Genomic DNA, 20605 nt, shown 5'->3' on the forward strand with positions numbered 1-20605 from the left:
CGGGGTGATGTTAGATGGAATGATCGGGTGGGTTTAGATGGACAGACCTGGGAAGTGTATATAGAGAGATCGGGATGGAATCAACGGGACTGAATAACAAAAGAAGGTGAAAATAAAATAATTGTTGTGGGTGTAGGAGAGATCTGCTTGATGTAGATCGAAAGGTCAGTGTGAATTTTAATGGACATATGGAATGGTCCAGTAGATGGCCTAATGATCAGCATTGGTGTAACTAGAATGGTCCGGGTAGGTGTAGATGGAAGATGAAGATGGATTGATCGGTGTGCCTAGATATGGTCGGATTCAAGTGATATAGATGGATAGATCATTGTACAGGTGTATATGTCTTTGGGTTTTGCAGGGGGGATTCTCTCTGGTGTCGTGGCGTCTCTCGTCTCCATTATCGCCATCATGGGCAGCGTCTTCGTCTACCTGCTCTACAGAAGGTAAGCTATTCACATCAGCATGCTGCACAATATCTGCACCATGAACGTCGGGGGAAAATGCAACAGTTAACCAACCCAAGACTCTTGCTCTATCTCACTGTGGTTGAGTGAGTTTGGTTTTAGGCCGCTTTTAGTAATATTCCAGCAATATCACGGCGGGGCACACCAGAAATAGGCTTCACACATTGTACCCATGTGGGGAATCGAACCCGGGTCTTCGGCGTGACGAACGAACGCTTTAACCACTAGACTATAATTACTCACTCACACTTTCTTTCTCTCTTTACATATCCCTCTCCCAAGTGTGTTCTCATTCACTTTCTACAGGTCCCAGAGGAAGAAGATGAGGAACTTCAATCAACAGCGTGGAGGAAGAGAAGAGTCCTGGTACAATGATCCAACGTACAGTGAGGCTGCTTACAGCCAGCCAGACATACCTGCCGTTATTACCCAGCCCGAGAAACCTGTACTGAAGACAACAGTTGACAGTGCCACATATACAGCGCCACAAGAAATAACACCGGCGCCCTCAGCAACTACCGAAAGAGCGACGTCATCAACTCCACCACCACTACCTTCTGCCCCACCGAGGCGGAACAGAAAACGTCAACAACCAGAAGACATCGTCTACGACAATGCTGACACGGAAGGTGACTACGCTAGCTTATCGGACGTATATAACAACGCCAGTCTGAAGTAAACTGTGACGTCGTACCCGTCGGCGCGCCGCACACTTGTACATCTCTTCCGTTATGGCAGACATTGGTGCGTCGTCCATCGGTTTTAATGTTGAAGCATTTGTAGGGCAGCTTTATTCATACCCTGATGTCACATCACAAGTTGTGTTTATATCATCGCCTGGACCGAGCGACAAGGAAATGTAAACTTTAAAATATCAACATCAACATATATTATTTACCATCTTGTCTGCCAATCTCGTTGGGCATTTTTGTATTTATTTTGACAAGCTGCTGTGCTTCAGTAGGGAAGAATTTATGTGCCTACATATTGTGGAAAGTTTTAGCCTTATCGTTGTATGTGCTCCGCTCAACCTTCCATACCTCGACCATTCTGAATAAAATTCTGAATACACGCTGAACACTGCTTAAGTTACCATCCGAAATTCAGGACGCAGGACATACCGAGCGCTGCTTATCCAAGACCATATTCGGCACAACCGAGGGCTGCTTACCCACAGAACAAAATTCGACACATACTAAGCGCAGCTTGCTCCCAGAAACATAATTCAACACATACCGAGTGTATCTTACTCCAGACCATAATTCGGCACATACCGAGTGCTGCTTACCGCAAACCATAATTCCACACATACAGAGTGCTGCTTACCCCAGACCATAATTCGGCACATACCGAGCTTTGCTTACCCACAGAACAAAATCCAACACATAAGCGCAGCTTGCTCCCAGACCATAATTCAGCACATACCGAGTGCTGCTTACCCCAGACCATAGTTCAACACATACCGAGCTTTGCTTACCCCAGACCATAATTCGGCACATACCTAGATTTGCTTACCCCGACCATAATTCGGCACATACCGAGTGCTGCTTACCCCAACCATAATTCGGCACATACCGAGCTTTGCTTACCCCAGACCATAATTCGGCACATACCGAGTGCTGCTCACCCCAGACCATAATTCAACACATACCGAGTGCTGCTTACCCCAACCATAATTCCACACATACCGAGTTTTGCTTACCCCCAGACCATAATCAAATATATACCAAACGTTGCTAACTCCCAGACAACTATATAGTAATACCAAATGTCACCTACGTCTTCCGAAAAAGGCTTTAGTCATTTCTTAGTTAATACAGGTCTAAAGAAAAGTTAGCACACAGCTGCTGAGCGTGCGTCCACACAAGGAGGTCAACGAGTAACAAAATGTTGGCACTATCAAGCTGATATCATATGAAGTTGACTGAAAGAGGACACCGTGACTGTCTGGTCACAGCTGTGTGTTGATTGTCACATATATACTGTCAATATACAGATGTTGATCATGTGTTGACCCAGTGAGGCCAACCAGTCACATACGGTCTACAGAACTATTCGCCATGTGCTGTTAAGGAGATCACAGTCATAAAGTGTCAACACTGCTGTTCCTCGCGTGTTGACTCAATGAGATCACAGTCATATAGTGTCAGCACTGCTGTTCCTCGCGTGTTGACTCAATGAGATCACAGTCATATAGTGTCAGCACTGCTGTTCCTGGCGTGTTGACTCAATGAGATCACAGTCATAAAGTGTCAACACTGCTGTTCCTCGCGTGTTGACTCAATGAGATGGCAGTCATAAAGTGTCAGCACTGCTGTTCCTCAAGTTGACTCAATGATATCACAGTCATATAGTGTCACCGCTGTTCCTCGCGTGTTGACTCAATGAGATCACAGTCATATAGTGTCAGCACTGCTGTTCCCCGGCGTGTTGACTCAATGAGATCACAGTCATAAAGTGTCAACACTGCTGTTCCTCGCGAGTTGACTCAATGAGATCACAGTCATAAAGTGTCAACACTGCTGTTCCTCGCGAGTTGACTCAATGAGATCACAGTCATAAAGTGTCAACACTGCTGTTCCTCGCGTGTTGACTCAATGAGATCACAGTCATAAAGTGTCAACACTGCTGTTCCTCGCGAGTTGACTCAATGATATCACAGTCATATAGTGTCAGCTCTGCTGTTCCTCACGTGTTGACTCAATGAGATCACAGTCATAAAGTGTCAACACTGCTGTTCCTCGCGAGTTGACTCAATGAGATCACAGTCATAAAGTGTCAACACTGCTGTTCCTCGCGAGTTGACTCAATGAGATCACAGTCATAAAGTGTCAACACTGCTGTTCCTCGCGTGTTGACTCAATGAGATCACAGTCATAAAGTGTCAACACTGCTGTTCCTCGCGAGTTGACTCAATGAGATCACAGTCATAAAGTGTCAACACTGCTGTTCCTCGTGTGTTGACTCAATGAGATCACAGTCATAAAGTGTCAACACTGCTGTTCCTCGCGAGTTGACTCAATGAGATCACAGTCATAAAGTGTCAACACTGCTGTTCCTCGTGTGTTGACTCAATGAGATCACAGTCATAAAGTGTCAACACTGCTGTTCCTCGCGTGCTGACTCAATGAGATCACATTCATAAAGTGTCAACACTGCTGTTCATCGTCTGTTGTCTGTGAGGGGTCATGGAGTCAAATGCATATCGACAACCCACAGCTGTTCGAAAAGCAGGACTCAATTACATCATTGTGCCGATTACATGAGGATAGCAAACATCAGTGCATCAAGTATTGACTTAATGAGGCCACCGAGTACTATGCATTAAATGAAAAGGAAGATATATTTCTCCAGTGTTAGACCCTTCAGTTGGTTTGACGTCATTATCGCTGTCGATTTGTTTCAGAACACGTTAGATTATTCATGCTGGTGTAAGCTTTCCATCGACTACATCTATGTAGAGGTGAATTACCGTACACAGGGTGAACATGCACAGGCGTCTCGGTTGAACCACTCTTGTACTGGGTGGAATACAAACACGACTGTCTTTCGTGGGGCATCATTTCGATAGATGTTGTTTCATTGTATAATCCGAATCACCATGTCTATATCCGCTGTTTCATTACATGTTTTGGGACATCGTGTCTATATATGTTGTTTCATTACATGGTCAGGGGCATCGTGTCTATGTATGTTGTTTCATTACATGGTCAGGGGCATCGTGTCTATATATGTTGTTTCATTACATGGTCTGGGGCATCATGTCTATATATGTTGTTTCATTACATGGTCTGGGGCATCATGTCTATATATGTTGTTTCATTACATGGTCTGGGGCATCATGTCTATATATGTTGTTTCATTACATGTTCTGGGGCATCATGTCTATATATGTTGTTTCATTACATGGTCAGGGGCATCGTGTCTATATATGTTGTTTCATTACATGGTCAGGGTGCATATGTTGTTTCATTACATGGTCTGGGGCATCGTGTCTATATGTTGTTTCATTACATGTTCTGGGGTCATCGTGTCTATATATGTTTCATTACATGTTCTGGGGCATCATGTCTATATGTTTCATTACATGGTCAGGGCATCATGCATTACATGTCATCATGTCTATATATGTTGTTTCATTACATGGTCAGGGGCATCATGTCTATATATGTTGTTTCATTACATGTTCTGGGTTGCATCTATATATGTTGTGTCTATATATGTTGTTTCATTACATGGTCATGGGGCATCATCTATATATGTCTATATATGTTGTTTCATTACATGGTCTATATCGTGGTTGTTTCATTACATCATGTCTATATATGTTGTTACATGGGGCATATGTCTATATATGTTGTTCTGGGGCATCTATATATGTTGTTTCATTACATGTCTGGGGCATCATGTCTATATGTTGTTTCATTATGTTGTTTCATTACATGGTTTCATTACATGTCATGTTGTTTGATTACATAATCAAGGGGGTCATCATTACATGTCTATATATATTGTTTTCATTACATGGTCTGGGGCATCATGTCTATATATATGTTGTTTCATTACATGTTCTGGGGCATCATGTCTATATATGTTGTTTCATTACATGGTCATGGGTTGCATCATGTCATCGTGTCTATATATGTTGTTTCATTACATGGTCATGGGGCATCATGTCTATATATGTTGTTTCATTACATGTTCTGGGGCATCGTGTCTATATATGTTGTTTCATTACATGGTCAGGGGCATCATGTCTATATATGTTGTTTCATTACATGGTCAGGGGCATCATGTCTATATATGTTGTTTCATTACATGTTCTGGGGCATCATGTCTATATATGTTGTTTCATTACATGTTCTGGGGCATCGTGTCTATATATGTTGTTTCATTACATGGTCTATTTCGTGTTTCATTACATATATATGTGTTGTTTCATTACATTACATGGTCTGGGGCATCGTGTCTATATATGTTGTTTCATTACATGGTCAGGGGCATCGTGTCTATATATGTTGTTTCATTACATGGTCTATACCGTGTCTATATATGTTGTTTCATTACATGTTCTGGGGCATCGTGTCTATATATGTTGTTTCATTACATGGCATCGTGTCTATATATGTTGGCATGGGGCATCGTGTCTATATATGTTGTTTCATTACATGTTCTGGAGCATCATGTCTATATATGTTGTCATTCATGTTTGGGGCATCATGTCATGGTTTCATCTGGGGCATCGTGTCTATATATGTTGTTTCATCGTGTCTATATATGTTGTTTCATTACATGTTCTGGGCATCATGTCTATATATGTTGTTTCATTACATGTTCTGGGGCATCATGTCTATATATGTTGTTTCATTACATGGTCTGGGGCATCGTGTCTATATATGCTGTTTCATTACATTGTCTGGAGCATCGTGCCTACGTATGTTGTTTCATTACATGTTGTTGTGTCTCACTTATACGAAACATATTCACACGGAATATAATCTATTCTAGAACTTATATACAGAGCTATAGCAACTGGCTCATATGGTAGAGGGGAACACGAACAAGATTAATAATTAATTTATTCTTTTCATAGAACAACATTCATTGATTTTTGTGAGCTGTACTATGACAGTGTAAAATAAATGTTTGTCAACATAGATTATTTATATGACTATTCAACATGAAACCGCGGGTATACGATGTCATGGTCGATCACGCAAACATGTGGAACAGACCAGTGGAATGGATGTCCAGTAACTGGTGACTGAACCGGCACAATGTGGGTGATTTTACCCAGATGGCAAGTCCAGTGCTCAGAAGACACCGATCCACACTTCCATACAGTGTCCCCGGATATTTAACTTACAGCTTAGATATGCCATCAAATAAATTGTTATTCGCAACACAAACGCGAATAGTATTTTGTTCTTTCGTATCGTTACACCACAGAGTGAAATGTCATTACAGACAGGATTGGCAAGTGGATTTCAACTGTTTCAATGACCTTCTAAAAACACAATACAACAAATGAGTCAATCAATGTACTTATGTAATGCCAAAACGTTTAACTCAAAGAAAAGCGATAAGTTTGGTGTGGCAATTCATGATTCATGTTAGAGAACACACACATAGTACGACACATGAACCGATATCAGAGAACAAACACACGAGGGACACGTGAATTGGTGCCAAAGAGTAAACACACATGATTCTCTGACTGAATGGCAGACAATATACACACATGGCAGGATACGGGAGCTGAAGACCGAGAATAAACACACATGGCAGGATACGGGAACTGAAGACCGAGAATAAACACACATGGCAGGATACGGGAACTGATGACAGAGAATAAACACACATGGCAGGATACGGAACTGATGACAGAGAATATACACACATGGCAGCAGACGGGGACACACCCCTCAAACTGGTCGTAAGGACTTGGTGATGCCACAGGAACACGATGCATCGGAAGGTGATGAAGGTTGCGAGGAATAGTTGACTATATATGTCTTATAGTATGATCAGAAATTATTGAGAATTTTAGGAATATGTTTAATTGGATTTCTCGTATAAACAACCTTGACCAGCTATCAAGTGCTTGGTTTCATTCAAGAGAGACAACTCCGTTAATCATTTTCATTAGTTTGTGAAAAGTTATCCCCCTTTGTTTACTTGCTAGCAGACGACATTTTCAGTGATCCTCAGTATGGATGATTTAGAGAAGTGGAAGTTGATTTTAGAGTATTATAACAAGGACATCAGATCAGCTAAAGTGATTTCAAGTAGAACAGGCATCCCTTTGTCCACTGTTTATCGTGTTTTGAAAAATATTGCAAATGGATATGGCATTGAGCACCAGGGAGGCGCAGATAGGCCCAGAAAATTGACTGTCGGTGACAGGAGGCAGCTTGGTATTCTTGTTTCTAAAATGAAACGAAGGAGTTTAGAAAACTTAAGGCTGGATATGATTGATAGAGGAACTGTGGCTGTCTGTGAGGAGACAATTAGAACTGAGCTGCATGCAATGGGTTGGCAGAAAAGTCGAGGAATTCCATCACCGATCATGAAACCTGAACAAAAGGAGCGAAGGTTGAACTGGTGCTTACAGCATAGAAATTTTAACTGGGACAATGTGATTTTCTCAGATGAAAGTTCTGTGTGGCTGTTTCCTCATACACTGAAATTCTGGACCAAAATACTGAAAAACCTTTGTATCAGCGCCCAAAGTACAGTCCGAAAGTTAACGTTTGGGGTGGCATATCTGTGTTAGGGGCAACGCCCTCTGTGTATTTGAAGGAATATGAACAGTGAGCGGTACACAGATATTCTCGAGGGACATTACTTCCATCTGCTCAAGTGTTCTATGGAAAGTTTTTGATTTTCCAGCAGGACAACGACCCAAAACATCGTTCAAAGCATTCACAGGCCTGGTTTCGGACCCAAAATATGACATTATTAGATTAGCCAAGCTATAGCCCTGACCTAAATCCAATAGAAAATGTTTGGGGACTTATGAAGGAAAGTGTCAATAAGAAAAATCTGACAAATATTGCTGAAATGAAAGAAGAGGTGGTCCGATATTGGGACAGCATGGACCAAGACTTTCTAACTTCTTTGATCAGTAGTATGCCCCGCCGCATTGAAGCCTGCATTGCTGCCCATGGTGACTTGACAAAATACTAACTGTTCACCTGTCTTTGAATCTAGAGTTATGTTCTGCTAATATTCACATTTTATACGTGAGTAATGAGTGAAAAAAGTAAAAAAATTACAATCTTTAAATTCTCAATAATTTCTGTTTGTACTGTAACACAATGGATTTCCGTATTATAAACCTGCTGCCACGTCAGCCTCTAGTCTATCACTGCTATCTCAGAAAACCATCTGAGAGGTGCTACTTTCAAGTGAGACCTCTAAGACGTTTAACATTTGAATAGTAAGATCTATATGTTTTCGCCTTATACTATTTTTATACACTTGATACTATGTGCATATATATTACACACCTATACACCGAGTTTTGAGTCGGTACAGGTCACAATGTGTTTCAGATGCAAATTCCATGATGTGAATCGAACCTTCAACCTTACAATCATGCTTGTATTGTGACTTTATTGTCTTGTCACTGAGCAACCGAGGAAAGTGGTGAAACGGTGTTCGGTCTTGCATGTAATGAATTCAGTGTCTAAATGCTTCACGTGGCATGTCTCTCTCCCGCTCTCAACGATTGCGTTCTATACTGCGAACATGGTATCCTTTCTCAAATAGGCGTCTCGATGTTTCCCATTCTTCCGTGCATATAGCGGGAATATTGCTGAGTGCGGCTTAAAACTAAACTCACTCACTCACTCATTAAAACGGTCCTCCTCGGCTGGGGTTGAAAATGTAAAACCTCAACAAGTAAAACCTCTAGGGCCGTCGCTTGAGGTCTTACATTTCAGCCAAACTCGAGAAAAATAGCAACAAAGACTACCGATATGAGTATGTCAGCTGTAAACAAAAACGGTGTATCATCAGAGATAGTTGTCATTTTATTTGGAAATATATATGCATACTGTAAGAGGTGATTCATTATTTTCCAGGTGTTTTATTACAATTATATCATCTTTACATGTGATAGTAATTATTTTCTGACGGGGGGTGTATAAGAATGCGCGAGGGCTACATCCACAGTCGTGGTTACACAAGAACGTCCGTGAGGACGCACATTACAACACTTTTGTTACGTTCCAGGCATGGGGCACCTGCCTTTGTTGTGAAGTGGCGTGTTTTCAGCTGCCGGTCAGTTAAAGAGGCTCATCACAACCATATGCTCAGTGAAGGTGTTTGCCTCGCATGTTAGAGGTGTTGCCCGACACCTGCACACCGCCAGCTCCCTGTCGTGCCATCTTTAATCACCCTGATTGCTGGCGTTCTGTCGTCCCCATTGTATTAGAAGCCAACACTATAAAAGTTTAATGCGAACAATGAGAAAATCCATTTATCGACTGATTGCTGTGGTTTTTGTCTTTGAGTGACGAACACACACAATCTGCATGGCTGTGGCTTGTACTGACTTTTTGGATCCAAGGTCAGGAGTGAGGACCCCCCAATGCTGCAAGTGTCACTGGTCTCCATGCTGCTTTCCCCCGACATTTATTCAAAATGTCCGCTTTACTGACATACAGTTTAAATCTGGAATCTCTCCATTCTAAATACGTGAAATCATTAAATAAGGACATTTTCACTAATGCTCATTCAACCTATCTTGACGTGCCTATTTTAAGCATCTTCTCCTGCTAAATGGACTAGAGCGAAGCAATGTTGAATATTAAATGCAGATAGTTATGGTGGGGGCCATGTTAAAAGGCACGCGAGGTGTAGCAAATTTTGAGGTTGGGATAGTGACAGGGGAGGGGGGAGTTGGGGGAGTATTAGCGGCACAAAATCATCCTTGTCCTTATTCATTTTATCAAAGGAATTAGTCGTCTTTAAAATCGGGTCGATTAATTATTCATTTTTTTCACTATCGTTTCTGGGTCAGGGCTGGCGTTTCTCTCTCTGCATTGTGTGGTCTCAGTTTAAGCAAAGAACTGAGAGCTTCCAGCTAAAGTTAGTGCCGTTTATAACAGTTTACCTTGTGGTGTTGGAAGCCCTGATTCAACTTACTGGTGCAACACAAAAGGTACATTGAAGAGGTAGCGGGGGTAGTACAACAGCCAGGGCGTACTTCTTGTGTCAGAGGGAAAAACAGATGTGATCCCACTGTTCGATTAGTGTAAGATAGTGGTGGGGTACCTCTGGTGGGAGGGAATGGTGGGGTACCTCTGGTAGGAGGAGTGAGGGAGTGAGTTTAGTTTTACGCCGCACTCAGAAATATTCCAGCTATATGGCGGCGGTCTGTAAATAATCGAGTCTGGACCAGACAATCCAGTGATCAAATGCATGAGCATCGATCTGCGCAATTGGAAACCGATGACATGTGTCAACTAAGTCAGCGAGCCTGACCACCCGATCCCGTTAGTCGCCTCTTACGACAAGCATAGTCGCATTTTGTGGCAAGACCTATCCTACCCCTGATCTTCACGGGTCCCTGGTGGGAGGAAATGATGGGGTACCCCTGGTGGGAGGGAATGGTGGGGTACCCCTGGTGGGAGGGAATCGTGTGGTACCCCTGGTGGTAGGAAATGGTGTGGTACCCCTGGTGAGGGAATGGTGGGGTACCCCTGGTGGTAGGAAATGGTGTGGTACCCCTGGTAGGGAGGGAATGGTGGGGTACCCCTGGTAGGGGAATGGTGGGGGTACCCCTGGTGGGAGGGATGGGTGGGCACCCCTGGTAGGAGGAAATGATGGGGTACCCCTGGTGTGAGGGAATGGTGGGGTACCCCTGGTAGGAGGGAATGATTGGGTACCACTGGTAGGAAAGGATGGGCGGGGACCCCTGGTGGGAGGAAATGGTGGGGTGTACCTCTGGTACCCCTGGAGGGAATGGTGGGGTGCCCTGGTAGGGTCGGTGTGGCACCCCTGGTGGTGGGTGTGGTGGGGTACCCCTGGTAATGAGGGACCCCTGGTGGTGTGGGCACCCCTGGGTGGGAGGGAAATGATGGGGAACCCCTGGTGGGAGGAAATGATGGGGTACCCCTGGTAGGAGTGAATGGTGTGGTACCCCTGGTGGGTAGGAGGAAATGATGGGGAACCCCTGGTGGAGGAAATAATGGGGGCACCCCTGGTGGGAGGAAATGATGGGGCACCCCTGGTGGTAGGGAGTGGTGGGGTACCCCTGGTGGAGGAGAATGGAATGGTGGGGCACCCTGGTGGGGTGGGATGAAATGGTGGGATACCCCTGGTAGGAGGGAATGGTGGGGCCCCTGGTGGGAGGAATGATGGGGGAACCCTTGGTGGGAGGAAATAATGGGGTACCCCTGGTAGGGGAGGAAATGACCCTGGTGGGGAATGGTATTACCCCTGGTGATGGGAGTGGTGGGGTACCTCTGGTAGGAGGAATGGTGGGGGTACCCCTGGTAAGAGGGGAATGATGGGGTACCCCTGGTGGTAGGAGGGAATGGTGGTGGTAAAATGGAGGTAGGGACCCCTGGAGGAATGGTGGGGTACCCCTGGTAAGAGGGAATGGTGGGCACCCCTGGTAGTGGGAAATGATGGGGAACCCCTGGTGGGAAGTGAATGGGGGTACCCTGGTAGGAGGAAATGATGGGAATTGGGTACCCCCTGGTGGTAGGGGGACCCTGGTGGTGGGGAACCACTGGTGGGAACGGTGGGGAAATGATGGGGTATCCCTGGTGGTGAAATGATGGGGTACCTCTGGTGGTAGGGAATGGTGGGGTACCCCAGGTGGTATGTGGAGAACGTTTGAAGAATGTTACTGTATAAATACAATAATTGAAATATCAGTTATGTTTAAAAAGTACCCTCAATCTGATAGCCAGAGAGATTATTGTGAAAGATCGCAGTATTTATCTTCATAAACGGGCCAAGATAAAAGTACATGCCATTCATCCCCATATTATATCCCTTCTATATACAAGGGACATCGTTGTTACAGGTAGGGCAAACACTTTCTTCCAAAGGTATCTGCCGGTTTCACGCTACATACATGTATTCAGATTATTGAGAAAACTAGCGACGCAAGATCTCCTCCATCACACATATAATTGTATACACATACCCAGTGATTAGTGATAGCGTTGAAGCAACTTATTAAAATTTACGACAGACACTATCAGCTGCAGTAGTACTGCCATACCTAGCATCGTATTTATTAATCTCTTACATAAGGTGAAATATCACAGGGTTGTCATGGTAACGATAATTTGGCATACTATTTATTGTCTTACTCTTTAATCAGCGATTAGAATTTAAATCAGTTTTGAGGTCAGCATGTTAAGAGAAAAAAAGTTGTAAAACGAAAAGTATTGTGATCGAATCTATTGGCCTTTGTAAAAGCAAGTTTCAAGCCACCTACATAAAAACCTGTTTTCATGATAAATATCTGCTAATCCGTGGCATGATTCCGACCATATCATGAGCATGTGTTTGTGAATCATAATCAAATAGTGATGTTACAAGGCGTCCATGCCGCGTCAACAACACATGCAAACGCTTAAAACATGCTTACGAATTGCAATACGAGCCCCTACACCAATGATTCTCCGTGACCTGGAGACACTTGTGATTGAGCGTATGTAGGGACGTAGTCTGTCATACAGACCCTGAAGCAAATATATCCAAGTCCACGCAAGTCTAGAAAATGTGGCAAGTTTAGATTTCCACAGCTTCAGGAGAATGTCTCAGAGCTCCTTTTTATTATATTTCTCTTTTTTACTATGAACTTTTTTTCTGTAAAATATGTTCATTTCAGAGACCAGTTGTTCGTCTAGTAGGGACACAACGGGTAGAAGACAAAAGACAAAATGGATACTTGTGCTGTCATACGTTTTGAACGTTTTGAATTATATGCATCATAACAAAAAAACATTCGTTCTTGTCTCGGGATTAATGTATATTTTCCAGTTTCAACAAAATGTACATTCGAAGGATATCGAAATCTAGGTTAAGCTATTTGAATCATACTTACAATTAAAAGACCCAAACAATGGTCTGTTGTCCAAATTGTTGGTTTTCCATACCTTGTCCCAGTCTGTATCATAGTCACAGACCGATATTATTTGCCCTTCTGTCCAGCCCTTACTGTAATATGTATACTGCAATAATACTGTATATGTTGCACATATACTACACAACGTATTATGCATGTAGTCAATGCTATGCTAAGCAACGTCCACTCGTATTCAAGATTACACCTGGTTAGAGATGCAAAAAAATGTGTATTCGTATGTGCATTTTAATGAAATGAGGAACCAAGCAAGCAAAATCATAGTATGCATAAAAATCAAGTTGGTACACTGGGACTCGTTATCATTGGAGGAAGCTCACGGTTTACTTGTATGGACGATCTATTATAAGTACGTGTTGTCTGTCTGTAGTAGACAGAACCGTTACGTAGCATGTAGAGCACGGATACACTGCTCGTGCATCCCACACACTCACGTGCACGTGCTTCACAACATTCGCAGCGCGTTCACCGTTAACATCTGGCGGTGCGTGTCACTGACTGAAGACGTGAAGGGAGGCATTGACAACTTCATGAGCACATATTATCATATTTATCTAAATCATATAAATTGTTCATTTACATCACATGTGAATCTCTGCAAAAGCGCAATGTTACTGTAAACAACAGTTTTATGCACAGTTATACTGATGTAAAGCATCGAGTCATGATGACTATCGACAGTAACTGTTCATGAGATCGTGCAAGGGCATTATGGGTATTTCAAACAAGTTATCTCATGACTGTAATAGTGTTCATTTGTCTTGACTCAGACTAATCACCACCTTGAGTTTAGTAGACTCGCACACTTCATCGAAGTGCTGTTGGCCACCTTTCTCGCCGGCCCTCCCCCCATCTTAATGAGGATGCATGACCCCGCTGGTCACCCATGACGCCTCAACTTTCTTATACAAGACCAGTTGGCGGGCCCTTCGAGCTTGCGCTGCTCGGGTCCGGTAAGATCTTCATTGATGATAAATCGTGTCAACTGAAAAGTTATGCATTCTCCTAAGGTCCTCATATAGCTTCCCGTCTCGATTACGATTTGTGAATCTTAAATCTGAATCTTATATGTGTTATTCAGAATGGTTGCATTGTATTCTCTCTTCAGAAACAGTTTTAAAAAGGAAGTAATAAAACTATGTTTTTCAATGGCAATGCTAGAAAATAAAATTTTATATATACACATACTTCACTTTCCGAATGAAAGCATATATGAAATTATCTGCGGTGTCCATATATGAAAACAACCATAGGAATGTGCTTGATGTTTAACAAATTATGTTCTGGTCACGTGTCCTCGTTGATCATGGAGGGTCGGTTTGCTTGGCTAGTGGTTAAAGCGTTCGCTCGTGGATCCGGGTTCAATTTCCCATATTTGTATAATGTGTGAGGCCATCCCCGAGATATTGCTGGAATATTACAAAAAGCGTCGCAAACCACACTCACTCTTTGATTACAGAGTAACAGCATGCTACGAGGTTCCTTCTTATCGTTTATTTGCATATCTCCTTAAAGGCATTGTAACTCTTTAATCTTGCATGAAAACGCATTTAGATGATATCAGCTTTTACTGACATTATTGTAACATGCAACATGTTACATGTCTCTGTATGGTTCATACACGGACATGGGCGACGGCAAAATAGTCGGGGCTGCATGAAATACATGGACAGTGTCGGTTATAATGAAGTGAGTGGGTGAGTTTAGTTTTAGCCGTTTTTAGCAATATTCCGGCAATATCACGGCAGGGGACACCTAAAATGGGCTTCACACATAGTAACCATGTGGGGAATCGAACCCGCGTCTTCGGCGTGACGAGTGAACGCTTTAAGCACTTGGCTACCCCACAGTCCAAATAATGGCTGAACGTTTGTCAAGTTATATTTATCAATAATACCATTTGCAAGGCATTACATGTACTCATAGGCATATATGGAGAGATTATTCATATTGGTCAACCCATTTCGATCGTTATTAAAAAGTCATTACTGCAAAATTTACACTAGTCTTTCATGTTAAATACCTGTCTTTGAAACACAACTTCTATTCCGAGCTGATTTGCTTTTCAGTCACTTCACGTCCCACGCCCAGCAATGACATTGGCATTATGTGATTTACACCAGCCATTAATGTTAAATAGCTGTCTTTGAAACACAGAAAGTATTCCGAGCTGATTTGCTTTTCAGTCACTCCACGTCCCACGCCCAGCGATGACATTGGCATTATGTGATCTGACAACGGAAAACAAATGGAATTTCTTGTGCTTATTTACTCTTTGAAGTGTAGCGTTTCTACATCTTAACACATGCTAAATGATACATAATAGTGGATAAAAAGAAACCTTGCTTTTTTAATTTAGTTTGTAAACTACTGACTGTTTTTTTCTATTGAACACTCACTGAGTACATGTTGTGACACAACCATCTGTCGTCGTATATCTCATAAAGCAAGAGCGTGTCGAGAACGCCTGTGCTTGTTCGTGCTGGTCTTTCCTTTGGGAACATGAATCTAATCAATGCCCTGTATGGTATTTATGCATAAATCCATGTTGAGTCACTCACTCAACAACGCTGGGAGTTTTAAAAACTCTTGTTACCTTTGATCGCGCAGTGATAACTGTCTCTTACAGTAATATGTAGAGTTTCAAGTTAGGGTTTAGTACTACGGAAGCGTAGTAGGGCCACGGTGAAAAAAAGTTTGGTCTCACTATCTCCTACGTAGGACTTAATATCTCCTACGTAAGGCATATTTTCTCCTACGTAGGACAAATTATCCCCTACGTAGTACTTAATATCTCGTATATACGTAGGAGATGAGCGATATATTAATAGACATTAATCTGATATGGTCGACTTAGATCCGCAGACATATATGTATATACATGTATTATGATGTTCGGATCATTGGCCAAAGAGTTTAAAGAATCTCTCTGTTTGCTGGTTATATTAGAGTGTTTCTTGCATGCGTTAGGAATTATTGGATAACTGTTTATTTGATCCACAAAATTATCCAAATGTTTGTTTTGTCCCGTTTTGGCGCACCCAAAACTTGTATTTCTAACTAGGGATTCCTCCCCATTTTCACACTCGAAAAAGTATTCCTCATTTCGGAGTTTTCTGCAGAATTCAGTTAAGTTTTCTTTCACTTCATTGCAGTTACTTGATTTTGGGGTAGGTGTAAATTTGAGTCCCTTATTTAATATTGTAATTTCATCTTCTGTTAAAGGGCGCCTGGACAAGTTAAATATCTTTATGTCTACTGTCTTTGGTTTTTCATTTTCCTTCTTTTCTTCACATTCCAAGTGTTGAATAAAAAAGGATTTTCAGTGTTGTAGTATCTGTGGCTTTGTGAGGGGAATACATCAGTTTTACCTTGATTTCGCGGCACTGGATTCTGATTTGTGTATTCCTCCTGGTGTGTTTTCTGCTGGTATGGAACTCCAGACTGGAAGTGAACATTACTGTTATTTGTCATTATCCTTCCAACATATGCTAACAAAACTTTGAAAATTAGTAATGACAAAGCGTTTGTCACAAACATAGCTATTACCCCCGCCACATGTCGATATCTGAATGTCGCAATTATCCTCTGTCTGACCCATGAAAATTATGTAAACGTTACCGAAACTGTCATCTGATGCCTTGATACAAAATGCGAACAAATTCCACCCATCGGGTTTGGAGATATCGAAAGAATACTCGCTGTGACCTTGAAAATAATCCGAAGGTCACTGAATTGGACTGGCGTTAGACGATTCTCCCAACGCATCTTGGTACTACCTTTAAGCAAAACATATCAATTCTGTCTTGTATTTTCGCACTAAAAAGTTAGACATGTGCAAAACACTTTTCACTGTGAACTTACAATGAGCACAAGTTTCCCAATCAATTGGTGTTGGGGGAATCCCGCCAATACACCATGATATAAAATTGGATCAAAATCTATAATTAATACTTTCCTGAGTTCGCGGCTACCAAGCTTGGCATGTGCAAAACTGTTACACCTTCGCTGTGACCTTTAAAATGACCTCAAGGTCACTAAATTCAAGTGGTGTCGGTAAATCTCCAATCTCCAGTCAATAAACCTTGGTACCAAATTTGAACAAAATCCATCATTTCTTTCTCGAGTTCTTTCAGTAAACAGAATGGGGAGTCATTTGAACAAGCGATTGTAGTTTTGAAATTGCTTTTTTGTGCAGTTTAATATCTAAGTTTTATTCTAGCCGACTTCTACTAATCTCAAACATAGCATATTTTGTTTCCTGAAGTTTGTGATGCATTTTATTGCAGATTTTACGTTTTTTGGGAGTACCAAGCCAAGATACAACGTCTCACAAAATGGGGATCGTGAGGCTGCAACATAGCAAAACCAATTTGCTTGAGGCTGACAGATAATATGTAGAAAAATAAAACATAAAAACAGCTGCATTTGTATCATATTCTAGGTGAGGCTGACTACTATTTGAACGTCCCTCGTAGTTATACCCGTTAGAACACCCACCCACCTCTCCGATTCTACATGCATGCAAGTGTGTTAGATATACCCGTTAGAAACCCGCCCCTACCCCACCCCCACTTTATATGTATGCATATCAAAACCTCAAAAGATATTTGCGAAAAGACATGATACAGAGGACAGTTGATATCGATTATATATCAGGACGAATATCATTTTCGTCATTTAGCTAAGATTTGTCAGTTCTTTCTTGGGTTATCGCGCTAACAATCTTTATATTGGCAAAACCCTCAGATTTTTGCTGTGACCTTGAAAATTATCTCAAGGTTCCATTTCACTTGTGTCGGTGAATCTCGCCAATATACCTTGGTACCAAATTTGAACAAAATCCATCATTTCTTTCTTGAGTTATCGCCCTAACAAGCTTATTTGATGTATGAAATGCAACGAAAAACAAACACCCGCGTATTTACGAGTGATTAAAACTGATATTACAATTTACGTAAACATTTATTACATTTTACCGCAACAAAAATTATTACAATTTACGTCAATTTTTATTACAATTTGCGTATTACAATTTACGTCAATTTTTATTACAATTTACGTTTTTATTACAATTTACGTCAAGTTTATTACAATTTGCTGCAAGTATTACAATTTGCGTTTTTATTATTTGTCATCTTTCTTTTTCAATAACGAAACGGGCTGTAGACAGGGCGATCCATTATCTTTCCATCTTGAAATACTTTGGATTGTAGGAAGTACCAAAGACATTAGAGCGATGAAACTGAAGAATGTAAATTAGGACAGTATTTAGATGACGCACAACCTTTTTCGAATGTCACAGAAGACAATCTTCTAAAGAGCCTCAGTTGACACTCTAGCCACTTTTCATAAATAACTAAAGATGAACTTTGATCAAACAAAAGATAGTTAGACTGGTTTCACGTTATGATCAATACAAAACTGTGTCAAGATTTCCACACCAACAGGCATTCAAAAGATAATGAGAAAAAACCATATCTGAAAGACCTTTGGATAATGGATACCTGGATAAGACTACAGACTACTGCCCCCTTCTTGTTTGCTTAGCTAGTTCAGATCCTAACTCTTCAGGATCTTTTTCAGATCTTTTCTTTTCCATGTTTTTTGGCATGCTTCAAAATTCCGTTCGTAACAGTATCTTAACTGTTATATGTTTCTCATTACCGTCCCGAAATATGCGCATCATATTTATGATACTTCCCTAGAGACGTCACTTCCTTAAGTGGCATTTAGAAGCTGGTATGGTGGTATAAGGGGTCGGGTCAGCGGGAACCAGGGGATGATGACCACAAAATATGTCTCTGGTGAAGAGGAACATTTTTATGGATAGACAACATTTTAATTGCAATAGATGCGACGTTCGGTGTAGATCCTAACACCATAATTTGCTTGTTAACCGTGTTAGGATCTTCCCCGAAACGTCGCACAAAGAAGTTGTCCTCTTGTCCAGAGACATATTTTGTGGTCATCATCCCCTGATTCCTGCTGACCCGACCCCTTATAATAAGAGGCCGATCCCTAATTTCAGTATATCCTATACACCTTATTGTATATTCTATCTAATGCCCAAAGATATGCACTTTATTTAAATTTAGTCTGATTTTTGATGTTGTGTTTAGGCTGTTTGAAGATAGTTGATTGTTCATACCTGAAACGAGTTTTGATATGTGGTGTTTAGGATGAACACACGTTCCTAAACATCCACTTTTGTGCTTACATTCTAAACGCACTGTTCTACAGGTGGGAGGAAGGGGTTGGGTAAGGAACAGAGGTAAGGGGTGTAGTACCTACAGGTGGCAGAGACGTTGAGAGGGGTACGGTTACGTTGATGGGGAGTCAGATCCCACTAGCAGTCGAGAGAAGGGGTCGACTCTCAGGCGCCTGTCCTTCATTACAAGCTTAATGAGGAGATATGCGTCGTAGCGAATGAGATAATCTCCTGAGTGAGGTGTGATCACAGATTGGCCGACTGCTTTTTTCTTAGAAGTATTGCCTGCCGATTGCCTCGGGGCCAGAAGGGGCAAGGCGTTAATTGAACAAACAGTTCCCAATTTAGCAGTCTAAATTAACTTCAAGAGGAACAGAGCTGATGCACCAGCCTGATATAGAAATAATATGACTGTTATTGTTTCCACAGAAGGTATGTGTATAGTGTAATGAGGATGATGTAGGAGCACGTGACTCGGGGCGGCGGATCTGAAGCACAACTCATGCCGTCCCTTTTGTATGTCTTAATATGAACTTGAGGGTAAATTGGTCTATGTACTTTCAACATTAATGATAGTCATCACATCCTAAAGACAAGGGAGTAAGCGGGAATTGTTTTTTTTCCTTCTATTCTCAGTCGGACAGTTGGGTTTATTCCCAGATTCTATGGCAAAGCTCGGTTTATGCTCAGGCAACGTGGCAAATTTCGGTTTCAGCTCTGAGATTGTGGTAAAAATTGAATTTCATTTTATTCTTGGGGCAACGTTCAGTTTATACTACGTCATTGTGGAAACGTTTGGTTTATACTCAACCATTAAGGTAAAGCCCAGACATGGTGGCAAAGTTCGGTTCATCACTGGGCAAAAAAGGTTTATGCTCAGACATTGTGGCAAAGCTCGGTTTATACTCTGACACTGCGACAATGCCTTTCCGTTGTTATGACAACAATACATCATATACAACAGATGGGATTATACTGTATTCAGAAACCCAATTATGTAAATTATATAATTAAAACTCAACTTAAAGAATGTACCGTCATTTCACCACACCAAATGTGTGAATCAGTCAGAGCCTGTTTAGACTGAGTGGTCTCACTGCGACGACAAGACTTCGTTGATGTGACCCTGCTATTGCGTTATGAAAACGACATGGATTCAATCAAGAACTATATCGGAACAAATTATGATTAATAATAATTAAAACATCCTCTTTACATCGACGAAGCTTCCAGGGTGGGTTAGTTGGGCGGTGGGTGGGGTGGCTCGGGTTCGATACCTCACATGAGTACAATGTGTTAAGCCAATGTTTG

General features: G+C 41.8%; 1 protein-coding gene across 1 annotated transcript; it reads left to right on the forward strand.

Annotated features, from left to right (window-relative positions):
• The first annotated feature begins 393 nt into the window (after window positions 1–393).
• On the forward strand, window positions 394–1346 carry LOC124262366. Its single transcript, XM_046696852.1, has 2 exons — window positions 394–446; window positions 774–1346. The coding sequence occupies exons 1-2, from the start codon at window positions 412–414 to the stop codon at window positions 1144–1146; spliced, it is 408 nt and encodes a 135-aa protein (XP_046552808.1). The 5' UTR covers window positions 394–411; the 3' UTR covers window positions 1147–1346.
• Window positions 1347–20605: the final 19259 nt, after the last annotated feature.

This window comes from Haliotis rubra, unplaced genomic scaffold, assembly GCF_003918875.1.
Source record: "Haliotis rubra isolate DU_JTF1 unplaced genomic scaffold, ASM391887v1 Scf832, whole genome shotgun sequence".
NCBI classification, from domain to species: domain Eukaryota; kingdom Metazoa; phylum Mollusca; class Gastropoda; order Lepetellida; family Haliotidae; genus Haliotis; species Haliotis rubra.